The sequence below is a fragment of the Lissotriton helveticus genome, chromosome 9 (assembly GCF_964261635.1).
Source record: "Lissotriton helveticus chromosome 9, aLisHel1.1, whole genome shotgun sequence".
Lineage (NCBI taxonomy): Eukaryota > Metazoa > Chordata > Amphibia > Caudata > Salamandridae > Lissotriton > Lissotriton helveticus.
This window is the reverse complement of record NC_136070.1, coordinates 135,640,732-135,661,709: the sequence shown is the minus strand read 5'-3', so window position 1 is coordinate 135,661,709 and position 20,978 is coordinate 135,640,732. Positions and strand designations below refer to the sequence as shown.

Genomic DNA, 20,978 nt, shown 5'->3' with positions numbered 1-20,978 from the left:
AACGCGCCGTCTGTTTATTCAGCTATAACCAGACTTCATAGAATTGCCCATCTGTTACACCAAGATCCAGGCACCTGGACATGGTCCGGTTGGTTCTGGAATATAATTTCCGCCTGGGGATGGAAAGTATTGTCCTTTCTAGGTATTGCAGTAGCGATCATATTCAGTTGCTGCCTCTGTATACAATGTGGCCCTGCGATTTGCGGCATTTGTGCTACCTCTTGTATTCCTAGTCCCAAGCCCCGTTCTAAATCCCGTTCAAAAAGAATTCGAGACGAACAAATGATACTGTGAAATGATAGATGGTATCATGAATATTGATGTTTCCTGATGGAAACGTAGTGACAAGGAGGGAATGTGGAAAAGTAAATTTTGCCATGTTCTGTGTCCCTACGTGTCATCCATCATATGTTATGTGTGCATGATTAATATGCATATGTATTCCCCATGTTCGATTAAAGACGCAATTATAGTTGTGTCCACCTCTAGTATGCCAGTTTCCAGTTCTCGTGAATACAACGAATGTTAGGCCTATGTAAAGCTACGTTGCCACGTTTCTCCGTGTGCACGTTATTCCATTGTAAAGTCCCCGTTTCTAGGCCTCAAAAGGGCCCGGACACCAGATTCAGCTTCTGTCTCCTGAAGCCCTCGCTGAGGAGCGATACAGCCCCCACCTGTATCCTCGACCCTTCACTTACTTCCTGCCTCACAGTGCCCGGTTCAGCCTGGCTCTGCCTCTGAGTCTGCCAAGAGTATGTTATGATTCCAGTTATCAGTTCAGTCCTCCTTCTCTGCATTCCTAAGCTACTGAATCGCATCAATAGTTTCCGTCATTGTCTAGCTTTTACGTCTCCATGTAAGAGAAATACTGTATTAATGGTCATTTAATATTCTTCATCACGCACTACATGTAGAATAATGCATGCTCCAGTCTTAGAGTCTGTTAGCCTTTCCCCTCCTGACTTCTAGTTTATATCAACATGTTCCCTAAACATCAGATACTAGATACTGCTTAGGTACATGTCGCCCTGACTCTCCAGACTTCAGTCTCTGCTCCTAGCACAGAGTTCGTAGCCCCAGCTTCTCCTAGTGATACGTCATTGCCAGTTTGCGCGCACCATCAGGTTAGAGGTCCCGGCTCCTTAGGTAGCCCCCTCCATGGTTTCCGCCCCATTCATGACATATTCTGTTACGTTTGCATCACATGTCTATGTATACGCCCTGTTACACCCATTTTCACCCTTATCTTTCGCGACTGCTACGCGTCATGCCTTCTGCTCCACCCACTGCTACGCCTATTGCAATGTAATGCTATGTGTTTGCGTTATGTATATATGCTCATGGACTGTTATTAAATGTTACGCTAGCCTTCTTGTCCCGATCCTGCCCCCGGCAGCTGCCATTCTGTTCCCGTGCAGGTTGTCCTGTTCCTGTCCTTATCCTGTATTAAAACCTGCAAAACTCCTACTACCTCGAATCTTGACTCTTATTTATTGAGCTATCTGTTATTCATTTATGCATTCAAAAAGAGAGGTATTATTTATTTATTTACCACAAAGTGAAAATTAAAAACAAGGTTATAAACTAGGATAGCATCATAGAATACAAGCATTTGGTTAAAACTACAGATGGGCATAAACGCACTATACGCACCATAGTGCCCTTTATGTCAGTCAGTTAGGAACTGTACACCTTGCTGATCCACAAGCTATGATTGTAACAACCTTCTAACTGTACTTTGTGAAATTTACTGTGAATTTTAAAAAAAATCCTAAATTTACTCCCTTAATAGATGAGGGCATAGCAATACATTTCTGAATTTTGCTGATAATCCTGCCTTTAGAATTGAAGTTCACAACATGTAATTGAAATCCTATTTACATACCCAAGAGGAAATCAAGCAAGTAATAAATGTTTTAAAGATTCATTAGGTCTTGTCTCCCTAAAATAGAACTTCAAGTCATGTTCATAGTCATCTGTAACACCATGTGTTCACTACCATTCATCTAAAACTGCTGCAGTCAGATACTAAGTACTTAACATCAGAAAGATCTGCTCTATCTTCTGTTCCACACTGCAGAACCATCATCCACACACGTGTAAACGTAACTACTGCAAAAATCTTGTGTTCCTTGCTAAATATGATTTATCTTCCCTTGTCGAAGTCATAAACTTTGCAACAAACTGCTCCTGGCACCAGCCTACCTCCAGCCATGGTAAAGCCAAAGTTTTAACAAATTCCCTCCCGAGCACTCATGATAATGAGAAGTTCTTAGGTAAGTGTAGTAAATCAATAAGTCCAAATCAAGTTGATACAGTCGCCAGAGTACAGTATCCAAATATGATTCTAATATTTCGGAATAAGTGTTCCAACAGCGTTTAATTCTTCAAATCCTAATTCATCTCAAAGATACAATTGTTTTCTCCAGAAGAAGCAGCCAACGCGTGTTTCGTATAGACACATCGACTTCCTCAGGGCTGTTTGTTAAGTGCGCCAGTCATATACATCATCCTCTCAAATATATGTCACACCATTAAACCACCGGTATACTCTTATTTCCATGTAATCAAAATCCAATCCTTTGTCAAAATTGTTCCCATATCCTATGGAACGAATCTCCTGACTATATCAATGATGCACCTCTATCTCCGTATCTCGACGTACTTATACTCCTCTCAATGTGATAGTACTTCCCTATATCAATTCTTTTACTCGGTATTCAAGTTTGTCAGATAGGTAGCAGATATCTTCACTTCCCCGAACCGGCGTTCTACCATTCATCTACAACTGCTGCAGTCAGATACTAAGTACTTAACATCAGAAAGATCTGCTCTATCTTCTGTTCCACACAGCAGAACCATCATCCACACACGTGTAAACGTAACTACTGCAAAAATCTTGTGTTCCTTGCTAAATATGATTTATCTTCCCTTGTCGAAGTCATAAACTTTGCAACAAACTGCTCCTGGCACCAGCCTACCTCCAGCCATGGCCCATGGAGGGAGTTCCGGTGGGGCAGAAAGGCGGGGAGGGGAGGGGTCAGGGTGGGGGGTGCTAAAAACCGGAATATGGATAATTGGAGGTAAGTAAACAATTTTATTAAGGAAACAAATTTCGTAGCGCGCGCTGCATTGCATTTTACAATGCAGGGCGCGCTACGAAATTCGTTTTATTTATTAAATTGTTTACTTACCTCCAATTATTCATATTCTGGTTTTCTGATTCTTGTATGGTTTCAGTGTCTGAAGCTTGTAGTGTCTAGTCGGTGAGGACTCTGACTCTGCCGGGACTTCCTTGTCAAGTTTGTGATTTCTGCCTTGGGCCCCTGCCCCTTTATCACTCCCGGTTATTGTCTCCCATCGTCGACTTCTTTGATAATCCTGGAGATGGGACCAGAAAGGTCCTCGGTATCCCGCTGGAGTCCAGCCAGTCACTAGCTTCAGCTGTCAAATGGACAAACAGTGTGCGGGCAGCTTTTTCCACCTTCAGCTCTGCAGGAAACAACAGGCTGTATTTTATGTTAAGTTCACAAAGACCCCTCTTGACATTGAGAAAGGTCTTCCTCTGCTCCTGTACACGCTGTGTGTAGTCAGGGTATATTGATATGGGATGGCCTTCGAATAGTAATGGTCCTCTAGTACGTATGGACTACAGAATCACCTCTATATCTCTATAATTAAAGAACCGGGCAATAATGGCTCTCGGCGGTGCACCCGGTCTTGGGGCAGCAGCCAACGACTTGTGTGCTCTTACAATATTGAAAAACGTTGACAGGCGCTTGGGAGCTAATTCATTTTGGATCCATTCTTCCAACAAGAGCTCTGCCAATGGGCCTTCTGCCCACTTGAGGAAGCCCACAAAGTGCATATTGTTACTCCTAGACCTCCCTTCAGAGTCCTCTGCTCTCTCATCCAGATGAACTACTTGTTTTTGTAGTGCAATAACCGTATCCCTGAGGTTCCGCACTTCTGTTTGCAATGTCTCCACGTTTTCTTCTGTGTTAGTTACTCTATCAGCCACCTTTCGCAGGTCACATCAGAGGAGATTGACGCCAATGGCTATTGAGTCTATTCTGTGAATCATATCTGCCCAGGTAGACTGGATCACCTGCAGCACGGTTACCAACAAAGGTGACTCCTTTTCTTTTTGTGGTTCTCCATGGTCACCTCCACCCATGTATTCTTCTCGGGGATCAGACCCCTGTGGGAGGGGCATTGCATAGGTGCTTATTTTGTTGGCCTGCGCTTTAGCTCCTTTATCCTTTACCATGATTGGGCACCAAGGTAAAAAGTCCCCTATGCCTCAGAGATCAGGGCCTTGGGGGGCATCCCCTGAAAACTGTACTCCACGTGGTGTATTAAGATATACCAGAGCAGATCACCAGGTCTCTACTGGTCATCCAGGGGCTATAATATCAGTCAATGATGTGGGCTGGGGTATCTCTGCTTAATGTCACATGAGGGCAGTACTAAGCACCTCTCACCATGTGGGCTCACCTCTGATCCATTACCGCTTTCGTGGCTTTTACCGGAATATAGGCAGGTCTGGGCACTGGACCATATCTTGGGGCAGTTCTCCCTACACTCCAGTATGCACAATGATAGAGGATCTATTATGGCCCAACGAGGCTTCGCATACTCAGATCTCCTGTACTACATAGGATTAGGAATGTTGTCTCCTCTATCGGTACAGCTCAGCTACAGTCTCCGATTTGGGAACTTAAAAAGCTACCTCTGCCACTAATCTCAGGCTCCCCTGCAACAGGCAAGACCCAGGGCCTCTCACTGACCCCTGTATCTGTTCCTCATATATTTATAACGCAGGACCGGTAATTCCAGGATTCCAGACGAGGTTACCCTCAGACCTAGGGCCCGGCCCCGCCGTCTTTGGAGTGGATCTCCCACAGCAGACTTCCCTCCGGGTCCTGATCTACCTGCTGGAGGAGGTTAGGCTCTTTGCGCTCGTCGCATGCACTCGGTTACTCAGGCCCTCCGGGCTTCCCTTTCTGTCATGCGTATGTCAGATTTTATGACTCACGGGGGGGCTTAGGCTCACCACGAGTCAATCCGGGGCGCTCCAACACCCTCCAGTAACAGCGCCAGGCGGACTCCACAGACCCGCTGCCTCAGGATCCCAGCCATCGCCATTCTTTACTTCTTGCGCAGATCAGCAGCATTCTGATTTCGGCGCCTGGGTCGCAGTGTTGCGGGGTGCCCAGCTCTACTGGTTACATCTTCCGGTCAGGTATCAGTCGTCCACCGCTCCTGCTAGTTGACGAGTGTCTGCGGCCCATGTTGTTTCCCAGCCTTCCTCGGCGATTGGGTCTTTCGGCTCTCACAAAATCGCCCCTTACCAGATTCTCAGGTGAGTCGGAGCATCTCTGTAGCTTTCAAGCACACAAAAATGCAGGATTACTTGTGGATATTCCTAAATGACTTTTTCGTCCCGGGGAGGTACCACAGACATGTCTACACAGCCACCTTGGCAAGTCATGCCACGTAATTCTCACTTTTAGATATTTATTTCTAAGGCACATGTAGAGGTGATGATTTACCTAGGAACACAGGATGTTGAGCTGAAACCGGGACTCAAACCTGGTCCTCCAGTTGTGCAGTTGCCAGCTCTGCCATTAGGCTGCACCTTCTCCATTTTCTATTGAATTGCAAATCTTTTTACACTGGTGTTAATCTTTTGAGGCAAAGAGCAGCATGGATTGGCCATGCATGATGCATACAAGCTTGCCACGGAGGCAAACTGAAGACCTCACTTGCAAAAAGATGGTACATAGCAGTTGTAAACAGGAGATAGCACGTTAAGGCATTGCTCTGCTGCATAGATTGTAGAAGGCATCAGAGGAGTGATGCTTACATAAGGCAAGAAAAGCACAAATGCTATGGAGGGAGTAGTTGGTAGGGGAAGTGGGCGGGGGCAAGAAATAGTACTTCAATCACATCAAGAGCAGCGGACAGGCACAGATTAACTTTAATCAACCTGTGCTTTGTCTCTGCTCCACAGAACTGACCGGAAATGACATTTTGCATGTACTGGGTCATTTAAGGAGCCTGTATAGAAGAGAGACATGAAGAAAACAAATGGTAAGCAATAGGTGGACTCCAAGCCTTCTTCTTCATACAATAGCGTCTCGCAAAGAAGACGCTAGCGCATGCACTCACAAACTAGACCCTAAAGAGAGTGCAAGCATAACACTGCATGCCCATAAACTGTTGGTTGTCAGAATATTGTGGACAAACATTTTGTTTACAAATCGACTTCCATAACATCAGGAAGTTATGCTTATATGTGCAAGTTTAAATTTGGTATACTCAACTCCACACATATGTACCTTGACTACGTATATATCGAGCAGTCAATTTTTGGTCACAGTGTTTTGGCAGGTCGGTCGATTTATAAATCTCAATATTTTGGTCATAAACCCCCATAACTATGGCTTGCCCTCACCTTGAAATGTGAATCCCATGAGTAATCGAAAGAGAGGATGACATCCACGTCCCGCTCTGGTTGCAGCATTAGAGGGAAGGGCGAGTTGATGGATAACCCTCCATCGACCAGGTGCAGGCTCTCCTCCATGGGGGTCAGTTTGTTAGGTGAGGCATCTAGGTGGTTGTCTAAAGGAACACACAAACAATACTGGTCACAAACACACATTAACTAGCAAATCACACTAACATTAAATGACCAATACTACGCAGAAATGTAAAGAGAACCATTTCAATGTGTATTTTTCTACTCTCGGTCTTCTGGCTAGGGGTCCTGTTACTATAACTGAAGATATGATTTTGCTTCTAAAATGGTTTACATTGCAGTTAAGTTTATCAATTCTTCCTCAAGTAGATATGAGCGGAATAGCATTTTAGAATGTCAGATGGTCTGAGAGGAAATTAATCAACAATTCACCATCCAGAGCTGTAATTGGATGAATGGGAAGCACTGTCAGGATTTAAAATACTTACTTTCCCTAAGTGGTGTAAGAGATTAATTATAAAATGCAGTCCATATAATGCTTCACAGTGTCCTCGCTATTGTTTGCTTCAGACTTGATTTTTACAGGCGATCCCCAAGGCAATAAAAGAGAAGACAAAGAAACAAACCTTTCGCCCTTCTTCCCCACCATATTAAACAATAATACCTCTGCCTGAAACTGACCTCTTTAAGATTCCTTTTCTCCATTTACTTCTCTTTCTTCTAACATCCACCTCTCCCCTCCTTACCTCTTGGCCCGATATGCTTGTCTATACAAACGAATGCCTGCCAGAACTCACTGTTATCAACTAGGATGTGCAGTGATGAGACCGTTTCATGTATTGTCCAACGAAGACTCAATGTGATACCCAAAAAGTAATGGAGCTGCTGTAAAGGGGCCATGGACCTCAGAATGATTGTCACTGAATCATTGCCACTAAGACAAGAGTGCATAGCCAACCAATAAGCAAGTTCTAACACATTGCCAAATCGGCTTGAGATATGGACTACACATAATGCAGATGCGCACATCTCCCCCTTACACAACCAGAAAAAGAAATATTGCAAGAAATATCCGGAGCCCCCTCATAAAACAGTAAAGAAACACTTAAGTTCCATAACTTGTGAGGAATCTACCTGAGGATGGTTTGCTATCCCATTCAATTCAAGAACGTGCGAAGAATCATTTTGACATGAGAACTCCTTCAAAGTGGGCTGGTTGCTCTACGATAGTTCATATCCGTGCTCGGCATATTCATGTCTCAATGTTCATAACCCAGCTTGATGGGCAGGCAACATATTCCACTACTGACCATTACTATTTACATGGTGTTACCTCTAACCTCCAATATCTATAGACAGTCTATATTTAGACAAATCGTTTCCTAATAAAGGTTCTTTGATGTGAATCCAATCACCTCATATGAACCTGGACTTCAGCGTCACCTCCTTTCTCTTCAACCTCCTCTCATGATTACATTGCACCACATTAAAGGTATCACAGGATTTCATGCCACCTTGCCATTGGCTTTATGGCAATTATGTGGTGTGCATGTGTTGGATTCACTCTTGTCCAAATATTCTTTCATGGCTGATGGCATTAATTGGACTTCTTTATCTGGCATCTGTTCATTGTAGGTTCAGCAACACCTTCACTTCTACCATCATGCTAAATGGTTTATCAGAATTATCATGTGTCTCAAATGACTCAGAAGGACATCATATGGACTGTTAAAATAAACTGCCACTCTCCGTCATACTCTGCTGGGACTGACATCCGGTACTGGAATGGGAGCTGATGTCACCCGATGCTTACCACTACAAATGTACTGTACAAATTCATGCACCAATGTTTCCACCAACAGCAGGCCACCAGTAAGTACATGTAATTCTCTGATTAATGCCACTCATACTTAAATAACCAGAGGATGCAGTCTCCAAAGTTATTTTCTTAGACAGGAGGTCGGAACCAACTTATCACCTCTCACAAGTAACAATTCATCTGCTACCTTGCAAAAAGACTGCAGATCTACACTTACAGACTTTTTCTAAGATCATACTATCATTACAAAATTCGTGACCAGACCCAATTCGGCATTCTCCACCAGTTTTGCACAGCACTCCCCCATTTCGGGACAAATTACACAGTTCCCCACCTTAGAAATTTTGCATTCTTCAACTAAATTTTCCAAACCATGTTCTTGCACATTTCCACTTACAGGCACCAGGATAAAATAAAAATCAACCTCAACTATCTTTTCACCGCAATATATTCCACCTTGAAGTAAACTCGAGCAGTTTAAGGCTAATCTTTACAGTCTTGCCGTGGCCTTCTACATTTTTTTTCGGGATCCTTGCCCATAAATAAGACTTGCATTTTTTGATTCCCCATACATAGACTAACATCTATTTCTCGATCACAGAATACATTGTTTCCACACCTCTCATTCTTCTTGATACAAACCCTTTTGGGACCTCTTCGGCCCCATCCAACTGGGACAGTACAGCCACCATACTGTAACCACCTACGTCCACAGTCACAAATGTTTCATGGCTATCAAGATACAATTGTAAAGCAAGATCTGATACAATGCTCTGATGGAATAACTCAAAATCCTCTCAACATAACGGAGACCATATCACATTTGACCATTCTGATTATAACCTTCTGAAATTAGCATCAACTGGTGCAATTATACCATCTTTTTGCATTTTCTTGAGAATCTGCGACAGCTCCCCTCCCTTACACTATGTAGTACATTCCAAAACCTGTATTTAACTGAAACACTTTGCTTCATCAACTTCAATCTTCAACTTCGATAGTGTGGACACAATTATTGATTCTTCCCTCTTTTTAATGAACAATTTGATTAACCTTTTCCATCCAATTATGTTCACTTTCTGTATTTACTAATGAAACATCACATTTCTCTCCAGGTCTGATAACATGTCAAAATCAGCCTGGTGCCACCACTTCAACACATTGATTCCTTTGTGAGCCACATTTATATTCCCTTTAATCTTCTTGTCATGAAAGCCAATTTCTGATAAAAAAAACACAGCAGATCGATTCTTTTACCTTCAAGTTCCGTGGTTACTGTATCTAGAGGTAACAATGTTTTCTTACATTAGAGTTCTTTGCATTTTCCTATAGAAATAATTGTGATTCTTGCACGAGAATGTCTACACCCTCAATGTTTATGGGTACATGAGGATCACTGCAACATGTATCATTCTGAACACATTCTACTTCCAAAACCTCTCTTGCAAGCACCAATTCTTGTGTTTTCCTTTCTACAATGTCATCTTCTTCAGGAACACCACGGTCTTAAAACACTCCTGATGGTAACATGGTTGTTCCCTTTCCTAACTATACCAAAATGCCCTACTTTATTGCACCTCCAACATTCCAGAGCTATAGTGGGACAATTCTTAAAAGTAGAAATATAAGAATAAGATGCACACTAATTCTCCCTTTACCATCCAAAGGTGTTTGGCTTAGTTAATTGAGGTTTGTTGCTTGCACCTACTTTAGTTATAAGTATGACATGATAAGAAGTTTCCAATTTCTTAGAGTCTCCATGTGAACACTGAATACCTTTGGCTGTATCTACAGCTCCATCTAATGAAGGAATTTTACAAATAAGAAGCCTCTGCCGATTTTTTTATAGAATGACACCTGGAATTAACTTGATCACGAAATAGGTGGTCCCTTCAAATTCCCAATACGCAGCTAATTATTATTATTATTATTATTAACAGCATTAAAGGGAGCGCATAGCTACCCCTGAGGCATCCCAGCGCTAGTAGCATAGACAAGGAGGAGCTTGGAAAGTTTATAGAGTGGCAATTTGAAACAACCATGTTTTAAGAAGTTTTTGAAAGGGAAGATGGCGAGACTCTATGCAAAGATGTATGCTAATATGTTTTACACATTGACATAAGAATCAATTGACTCATTTGGCCTTGAGACCCTATTGAAAAACGTGTGACTATGAACCACAAAGTTTATCTTTCCTTCAACATAAATTCCAAGTTGTTTCACAGCGATTTACTAACGCTTAATCTCCTGCTGGAATATATACGGGCAAATCATAAAAAACGTTTTGATCTTCCACCCGTAAATAAAAATATAATTTGTTTCTTTTATGGTCCACTTAGAACTTCAGACTATCTATGGCACCCAAATAAGCATGAACGGTACAATAGACACGGTTTCAAAGGAGGTTCTCCCACCTTTTGAAGAAAAGGAGCAGGAGGGCTTACAGTTTGCAATATCCAATTCGGAAATTAGTACAATAATGCTAAACGCAGAGCCAGAATATGCACATCTGTGCAGTAAAAATCCAAGAGTCTAATGAAATGTTCCAATCCTTATGTGTTATCTTCCGGAAAGGTAACTAAGAGTTATCCTCTCCAAGATTAAAAGAAATTAGGCACTATCACGGATTGCGCATACATACCGGTGCGGTGACTTCACGCGAGTGTTGCTTCTGCTGCGGAGTTAGAGGGTACTCCTGCCCAGGTCTACAATTACTGTCCACATCAACAAAGTGTGCAGGGCTGTTCTCCGTTGCTTTTGACCTATGACTGCAATGAGTCTGTCAGAAAACAGTTTAGCGTTTCTGATGACGCCTATGTGAATGCCTGGGTGAGGGTCTGCCTCCACAGACTAGAAATGCAGGGATCAATTTAATATAATCATTCATACTGATGATCTGACTGTCCCTGCAGGACCTTCCAGAGTGTCCTGGTACCCAGAAATAAGCGCCGCTGGCGCGCACCAGCTCAAATTAAGTATATGTTCTGAAACTTCAAAGTTAAACCGCACATTGAAAGGCCCATTTCGCACCCCTTGAATGCAATTTACTACTGTGGTGGAGAAATTCGTACTAGAACAGGAATTCAGGTACTCTAGGAATCATTTTGTGGATTCCTGGCATGTGTAAATAGGCAATATGAAGGGAGAAAAGAAATACAATAAAGGGAGAGTTACAGTAATAAAGATTGTAAGTGGCTAATCGGTAATTTTCTTTCCTTGACGATGTCAAATGAAACAAGACAAAAGTAAAATTACATTATACCAAAATACAGAAGCTAAGCATGCACTTTTTACAAGCGCTATAGCTGTAGAAATCTTGAACAACATGCAAATACAACAGTGCTAAATCAGTCTTCCATTCCCCGAAAATCAATACATTACATATAGTTCATTTTGGTAACACAAAAGAATACAATAAACATGTTTAGGTGGGGTCAATTTTACTTTCATTTTTAAGGTGGTTCTAACATAAGAGGATCTAGAGCATGCACATTTTAAGCAACACGGTAAATTAGTTAAATACGGGATACTCCGTCAGTATGTCCAAACACGTATACACTTATTACCAAATATAACTGAACATACACAACGAGCTGTTTTGGGATAACGGTGCCCATTTTGAAATTGAAGGTGTATAATAAGCACTGCTTTCTGGTAACCCATTACTCCATACAGCTGTGTTAACCCCACTGGCCCAAACCTTGCAAACAAACATCACTTGAGAGTGCAAAATCATAATACAAATTCACAAAAGCAGGAACGCCTGAATGTTGTCAATTATACAAGTGTGGTGTCATTCCTGTTGTTAAAAATACAATTAATACTGAGCATTTATGGGTGGTTCCAGATAGGTCCACGACCAAAAGTGGGTGACACCCACAAACAAGCAGGTATGTGGGCACTTAACATTTTGCAGGTAGTCTCCCGATCTGGAAAAACAATAACTATAGGAAAATGGATTATCAAACTATAGGGGGTTAAGAGAGGACTATGTGGCCATTTTTAAACCTCATGGTTACCACATGGTTCTCTCATTAATCACCTCAGCACAGACAGTGGCTGGTCACTGCCGTTATTGGCTGCAATCGACGTCCGTGCCGAGTTACACAGATATTTGTATTCTTTTTCCCTACAACTTGGAATATATCCACTTTGCATCCATTGATTACTTTTTATTTTCAATTTATACCTATGTTCCCATCTGTGGTTAGTTTGTGCAGCCTTTTCACCGTTTTTCTTTTGTATGTTTTTTATTATCATTTAGGAAACTTTTGCTCCGTTTAGGATTCAATAATTACTTTTGTTGCATTCCTATTTTTTTGCTGGCTATCCAAGACGTCTTCGCCTGATGGCTCCCCGCTTGAGTGCTTCTGTTTTTTATGTTTTTTAGCTCACTTGCAAATATTATTTTAAAAAATTAGCAACTACTTTAGATGATTTTTTTGTGTCTTTTTCATAATATTCTCAGACATACTATAATTTAACCTACAGTGCGTATTATGACCCATGGATTACCGAAACAGGGTTGAAACCTTGACTTACCATATGTGGTTGAACAAGACCTTCATGATTGATATATGGATATTACAGCTCAATATCAATTGTTGTTTAGAGTTTAGACCTTGTCTCTCAAATTATCTCACCACTTGTCTAAACAGGGTTTGACTTGTTTTTTTAAGATGTGTCTATTCGCCACGTACTCGTGTGCATTCACTTAGTGTACTGGGTGCGGTGCTATTCACAATCAATATCTACCTATGCAACTACAAAGAAGCTACATGGTGCGAATACACTAATACTACCTGGTTTCGTAGCTCTGCATAATCTCTTCTCTTACTAAAGTTGTTGTAATTATGCATACTTGACAAATACGTATTTGTAATTGTGTGTGTTGATCCAAATCAAATAGGAAATATTCATGAGTGGAACCATTGTTCCCTGCTATATTTCCTAACAGGAGCGTTGGACGCGACCAAAGGGAAATCATCTGATCACTAGATGTGAACAAAGTTGTACATTTGTGGTGTGGTAGCCAAACCCTAGGGAACGAAAATTCTATCAAACAAATTCAAACACATTGTCGAAAGGATGCGATGAGTATCAAGTACAATAAATGGAAAAGCATTTTGACCCAATTGTCAGAGGTGGTAAGAACGTTCTTAAGAATAGAATGATAAAGAACCGTGAAGCAGTCTGGTTTAATAGGCATTGTGTAGGGTTTGAAAACATTCAGATAATTCAACCATACATGAAGCTTTCCTGGCTGCCAGACATATATACAGGAATGTTCCTAAAAGATCCTAAATGAATAACGCATATTTAGAGCAGGAACAAATTATTAACTGGTAATCCCAAATCCAACTGTATTACATATAGTGTCCAATTACTTTTTCAGTTTATTTTATTTTCATGTCATAACGATCGAAACAGTGAATGCGTGTTTCGTAACAGTAAGTATAAACTGTTAACTTCATCAGGGCTTCTGTAGCATATAGTTTTCTTCAGTGTCGGTAAAAGTGTAATGTCTTCAATAATGTTCTGGGGAATGGTTCCCTCAACATGTTCTTGATCTAGTATAGCCTAGATCAAGGACACGTTGATGGATACCATTCCCTATAGCATATTTTCAGACATTACACTATTACTGAAACAAGCTGTATCACAAATGGCTCCCATGGTTACCAGATCTCATGAAATGTTGGTATCCCAGGGACCTACGCGTATGAGGACTGCTGGACACGCGCACAGTGATCTACTTGAAGTGCATACTGCCAGGACAAACCCCACTTTGCTTTTAGAGTGGACTACCTTGATTTCGCGGCTGTTTAAAATGCTCCTTTCCTGATGACCTGAGGGTGCCGGGGAGGGTCTTGCAACCTCAGAATTGTGGTGATATACCAAGTTGTCAATATCTGTTGAAAATAGACTGAAAAACTGTAAACATCCTTTTGCAACTTGTTTGTAAGATGAGCCTCTGCACCAGAGTTTGATGCTGCCATGCCGGGTAACACAGCAGGACAGAATCGCTCACTTGACCCTTCAGGCTCAGCTCGACCTTTTCAGCTTAGCTCAGGGCTATGGAATAGTTGCCAGATTTCCTACCCATATTGCCTACTCAAGCACTGGAGCTTGCCTCAATGTGGCTTGAGCAACAGTGCTCTACCTAGCTCAGGCCCTTAGTTTGAATCATCTTCGTTGCCCACAAGCCCATCAAATTTTGTTGGGGACTCCAATCGCTATAGCATGATGTTGAAGTGGCTCCGCAGCACAGGCAGAAAACAGATTTGGCAGCCTTAACGTCTTGTGTGCTCTATACTTTGAATCAGTATGACCTGCCGCAATTACTGCTTTGGCTGTTCCGATGCCCTACATCAATTTTCTATACACTACAATGATACAATGGGTTACTCTCCTGAGGCTTGAGCCGGGAGATAGGCAGTACTATGTTTTGGCATCTTGCCTTTCTACTTTGATGAAAATTGTAATATCTACATTTTAGTATTGTCATTTGCCTTTTGCACAGCGTTTTTTGTACATGAAGCAAACTGCACTAACATCTTTTTGAAAAAAGTCTTATAGTCTATTTTTATTGTTTTAATCTTACCTGTGCATCCGATATTTACTAAACTCTGCAGGGGGGGGGGGGTACCCTGGACACTGTTTGACCCGTGCTCGAGTCAGGCGGGGGCAGCCATCTAGGGAGGACGTCGGGTAGCAGGCTAGTCTTTGTCTCACATTAGCTATTTAATTAGACACTGGCGCGAGCGTGCTCGGTTACTCTCCTGAGGCTTGAGCCGGGAGATAGGCAGCACTAGGTTTTGGCATCTCGCCTTTCTACATGCTAACTACAATCATCCTTCATGCATTCATACTCTTTAGTTGATTTTCAAAATGCAATTCTTCTGCTGGAGATACAATTCATTGTCAAACTGTGTAGGGTATAACAAAAATTTCATTTGAACACATAATTTTCGGGTGGTTTCCAAGTTGTCTCTACATTATGTGTTCAAATGAGATTTGTGTTATACCCTACACAGTTTGCCAATGAATTGTATCTCTATCAGAAGAATTGAATTTTGAAAATCAACTAAAGAGTATGAATGCATGAAGGATGATTGTAGTTAGTATGTTGTACAATTCAAAGTTATTGGTAGATTTATAATAATCGTATTTATAAATCTTTTTATATTGGATATACTACCATATATAATAAATAAATGATTTTGTGTTTTTCTAAATATTAGTGTCACTAGATTTATTTGACATGTTCTGATGTTTTCATAGAGTTAAAGTTGCCCTAGATATTTACATTACCTCCAGCTTTCACAGCAGTTGTACGCACCCTGCACCAACTTACTTTGACCATATTGAAAAAGTAAAATAACACAACTCCGTGTTTCACCCAATTTACATAATGTTAGGCAAAAGTAACACAGACTGTGAGATTCCATGGCAACCTCTCAGGGCCCAGATTCAGAAATCCAGCAACAACCAATTACAAACAGGGAGAACCACCTAAAAATAAGTTTTCTCTCATTTCCGAAATGACATTTGATCACTCAGCTCAAACATAACTCAACAGGTATAAGTACTGATTAAAGATTGGATCCAACAATTATCTGAGATTTCTATTTGCTGTAATTCATCAAACCACATTTCCCTTATTTTAAGAAATGTAGGCTACCTATGTCCTTTATTTCCACCGAGACAGCTCTGATTGATCCACATTTTGATAATTTTTAATCCTTATTTCCCATTAAATATTTTTTTATTTAAACTTGTCTCTTTATTTCATTTGGCTGTCCTTTTATTGTAATTGTAAAACACATACTCCACATACACTTTCTACTAGCGTACAGCCTTTCTGATCCAGCTACATTACCAAAGCTAAGATGGAGGAACCTTCAGGGAAACCCGGTTTGCCTTGGTGCAGTACACCTCTGGGCATGGCCCACTTCAGGTTACAACACCATTCACAATCTAATCTAATCTGCAACCTACGGCAGCCCAACAATAAAGGAACATTGTATACTGCACCTTTCCATGGCACAAACTCTTTGGTGCCCACATAGTTCTTGTGCAGGTACAATCCCCGCGTGAAGTTGTAGCTCTCGCCAGCCATGAAACGGGACTTGAAGACATCCTCGTAGAGCCGCATGAAGATCCCATCTGGCTGATCAACCTGCGTTTTTAGCCTTGTGCTATGTCGAAAGTGCTTTTTCCGGGAGTCATCTACAGAATCAGAGAATAGACATAGTTGGAGTAACCAAGTCTTTTTAATTTACAAACACGACCAATACTACAGTCTTAAATAATTTATTGTGAACTGAAAATCAACAGGAGACCAGGATGTCAAATGTTATATGAAGCAGAACTCCCTCTCGCTTTTCCCCCTCCTAATGCCAGAGGGGTGCATGGAAACTATAAGAGTGGGCTGTTCGCCTCATTGCTCCAAATGCAATATGGGACTTAAACGTTTTTATTTCATTTTTTTGTTTTTGAATAATATTCACAGCATCAGCTAATTGCTTCTAAGTGCATTTTTGAGGAGAAAATTTTACAATTTGGGATTATGGTAACAAAATCAACCCAGTACAGTATGAAAATACCATTTATGTCTGAAGAGAGGCAAAAGACAGACAAATCTTCCCTGAGTCTGACTGGAAGTCTCAAAATGTCCTAACAAGAGGGTCTGCATTTGGTGACAATAAAAGATAGTATTGTCCAAACTAGGGAAAGAACGGATTTTTTTTGCAAAGGACCCCATCAACTGGATTGGATGGACAATGGTTTATAGATGCCTGGCTTAAATGAGCAGAGAAAGCATTTGACTATGGCAACCAGCACTATATCTCTTGAACAAATGAGAGGGACCTTTTGTAATCCAAAGGACTAGGGTTCAATCTAGAAAAGTAACAGTATATCCTTTGGTTGGCAAATACTGAGAAAACTCTTACTCATTCACCCACCTAAATCACACACATTCCATCATGGGGAATACAGTACCAACTGGAAAAGCAGTGTGCCAGTACACAAGAGAAATATTAGAAATGTTATAATGTATTAAAACATATAAAACAATTGTAGCAAGTTAAAAATTAATCATACGTAGCATATTTTGTTCAAAATCAAAAAACATCACACTATAAATAAAAAAATGATTCAATAACAAAGAAAATTCAGATGAGAGTATTGAAATACACTACACATTGTCATAAAGGGACCATATCCCAATAAAGTAACGTTGGGGTTGGACCCTGATGTACGAAAAGACAATCAATATCCAGTGTGGCAGCCCACTGCGTAGATTATGGTACTAGTGTGTCCACGTGTTTCGATGGTATTCTCTTGAATTAAACCATCTTTATCAAGACTAAAGACATTACTCTCTGATGAGATCTTTGAAAGTTGCTTGATCAAGGTGCAAAACTCACCTCTATTCTGAAGCTCCTTGTCAGGGAGTATAAAATGCTTCTCCCAACACCGAATATATTTTTAAAAACCTTGCATAAGGATCAATACTAAATGCAGATTTGAACAACAGCCGGCCTCTCTGTCCTTCTTTTGTCATGGATGAACTGAAGATTCATTGGGTGTGTTACTTGGCAGAGAGCAAAAGTACAGAACTAACTAGTGGAGCTCATTTTCACAGGACACAATTGCATTCATCTAGTCTATTCCAACAATAAAGATAGCACAGTGGTTTATACAGTGGTGGGAAAAGAGTAAAACGAGGGGCCTCCCCTACTCACTTCCATGCACCTTGTAATGAGCAATAATGAACAGTTGGGAAACCTCTCCACTGCGACAGCTGTCCCCTACAGTTTGTGGTCCACCACTGCACTGGAAGCAAAGTAAGAACCACTAGTATATTTCAGTTTTTTATCCCAGACATCTTAAGATAGAACGAAGACAGGCTATCTCCTACACTCAAGACATTCAAGAAGTACAAAACTAGATTTGAACTCCTGTCTAACTTTGCTGCTAACATTACCAATCTGGCTAAGGCTTCTCTTGAGTTACTTTCGGCAGAGGGTTTTTCATAGGATACAACTTAGGGGCCACTATTTTGAGTGGAGTGGAAAAAGCGTACTGGGGAAGATAGCGTCCATCAGGACCGGACGGTGTATGCTGTATACTGAAAGCAAAACCCTCCACATGAAGGGATAAGGTGTCACTTGCCTAAGAACAGTTAAGAGTGCACGGCGTATCTAAATGGATAAAAATGGACAACTAGCCTTCAAGAGAAGTACCTAATAGATACGCTCAAGGGTGAATGATACAAAAAAGAACTTAAGTTCAAAGTATAACAATTTTCAGAAAGTGTAATGCACTTTTTACTCGTTTTCGATGTACATGAGAATTGCATGAGAATTGCAAAACAATTAACAATAACATACATATATTCAGTCCAAACACATTCATATAAGAACAAGTAGACATATGACTCCCCCAACAGGATAAACTGCAGCAAAACAATTAAAACATCCTCATACAAGGTGCATCAAAACACAACCTAAACAAGCAGGCACACCATAACCTCATTCATACTACTAACAAGGTCGTACATTTAAAAGACTTGGATACGTAAAGGGACAGGGACCTTGAAATTGAATGAAAAGCGAAGTGGTATCATGCACAGTTATTAAAAAAGAATCCAAGAGGAGTGACTCAGTGCGACATAGAAAATCTAGAGGGTAGTTGGAATGAGATAAACCTCTATCAATCATGAAAAATCATATACAATTTATAATCAGTTTTACAGACATGAGGTTTACATCTCTATTAATCGTGAACATTCATATACAATTTATAATCAGTTTTAAAGACATGAATTTTGCGTTAGAATCCTAAGTTCTTTATAGTTCTTTTGCATGTACCACTGTGTGGTTCCCGTTGAGCACGGTGTGTATGCTGTATACCCCACTGCCCAGGGACAGGCTTCCTTTTTAGCCGCAGTATGCTCCCTTACCTAGGGCTTTAATGGCGTCTTGTAGTGAATTGATCCAGCTCACGCCTGAAGTGGCCATCCTTGCCCAGATTTCATCGAGACTGGCCGCGAGGATACTGCTCCACACACCTGTTGAGAGTCGGAGTTGGACACAATGCGTCACTAGTGCTCTAGCTGGTCTACTCACATTCCCTTGCACAGTCCAAATGTGCACAGGTTCAAAGACAAGTGAAACAGTGGAAAGTATAGACCTGAAGCATCAAAACGAAATACAAACATGTGTTGATGCCCAAGGCGAGCAGCAGGAATCTTACTTGTGAACCAGTATGAAGCCTTTTGTGTATTTCACCACAGCTTTCCACCCTTCTTTCATATGGTACAGTTCAAGGAAGCCCCACACTGAAGCTCAGCCAATGAGGGCTTGCTTTGCCCCTGTTGGGGAAGCTAATACTTCCAAATAAACAATCATACTTATTTTATTCCACGAAGCATGGCAAGCAAGGGTGCCAAGGGCCCTGTGCAAGCAGGGAAAACACCACCCAGGTCTAGCTTGGGTAATAAAACATAGCTATATCTGTGTGCACTAGGCACTACCCACTCCTGGCGCGTATGCACCTTCTGCACTATTGATAGCCATGCCTATCCAGGAGCTATTGGTGAGAGCATAGTCTGGGTTTGTTTATCTGATGCTCTGAAGAACAAGTGCAGCAGGCAATAAAGCTTTTCGGGCGTTCTTCTTAACTTCTGCATTGCAGAGAAAGCAGCATGGCACGTGGTTTGAGAAGATTTGTTAGAAGTAGCCTCTTCAATCTCAGTGTGAACTAAGTGACATTATCTTCAATTTAGGGACAGGTTAGAGGGGAGATGCTGAACATTTCTTAGCAACATTTTAAGTCTTAACACTGAATATCATATGCTATGCTGCCTCGAAGTCTATATTGTTAACTAGCAAATAATGTCAAATCAGAATACTGTGCTATGATGCTATGTTTCAATGCTCGTGTCAAAAGGCACACTAAGGAATTACCCGTTGGTCATTCTTTCCCCCACAACGCTATCCGTACATTACATTTAAAAATAAGAGCTCTTAAAGGAGCAGACGATTGGTGTATTGTGATGTGGAGGAATCTGTGGCAGTGGCATGTCTTACAGAGCCCTACATGCGACTCACCCTGTCCAGCCTTGGCAGCCACTAGAGATTGCTAATAGCTAATATTTTTGCTGAAGATTTCAATTCATTATGTTTTGTTTTAACTTTACAAATGGCCAGAGTAAGGATGCATGAGACACTCGAGGACATAGGAGGAGGGAGGAGAATGCATGTGTTTTTGTAGCTTGTTTCCTTGCCAGAGAGCATCAAAGCCCTAGGACTTGGTGCCACAGAGGAAGATGAGGAACCTGAGCATATGACTACCATCAGGCTTAGCCGAACAGATGAGATTTAGGATATTTCTAAAGCTGAGCATGATTTGCCATGGAGTGGGGGAAAAAGGAAGAGTATTCTAGAGTTGAGGGCCCTGGACTGAGAAAAGCCCTGCCACCACAATGAGCTTGCCAAAATCAAGCAAAGCCAAATCAATAATGATCTTCGGCATTGGAGCTAGAGCCCATGGTCATAACTAGAAAGACAAGAAACAGCATGTGCCCAAACCTAAATGGAGCGATGAGCCAAGCACAGAATCCTAAAAAGCATGACTTGCTTAAACCGAAGTCTGTGAATCTTG

General features: G+C 41.3%; 1 protein-coding gene across 2 annotated transcripts in view; it reads right to left on the bottom strand.

The window, feature by feature from the left end:
- PLA2G4F (phospholipase A2 group IVF) overlaps positions 1-20,978 on the bottom strand; it is a 341,301-nt gene that overhangs the window by 75,332 nt on the left and 244,991 nt on the right. For both annotated transcript variants that reach the window (XM_078659639.1, XM_078659638.1), the window contains exons 16-18: positions 19,276-19,383; positions 16,341-16,535; positions 6,461-6,627 (exon numbers count right to left, since the gene is read on the bottom strand). In XM_078659639.1, coding sequence (XP_078515765.1) covers positions 6,461-6,627; positions 16,341-16,535; positions 19,276-19,383 — 470 coding nt within the window. The remainder of the gene's footprint in view (positions 1-6,460; positions 6,628-16,340; positions 16,536-19,275; positions 19,384-20,978) is intronic.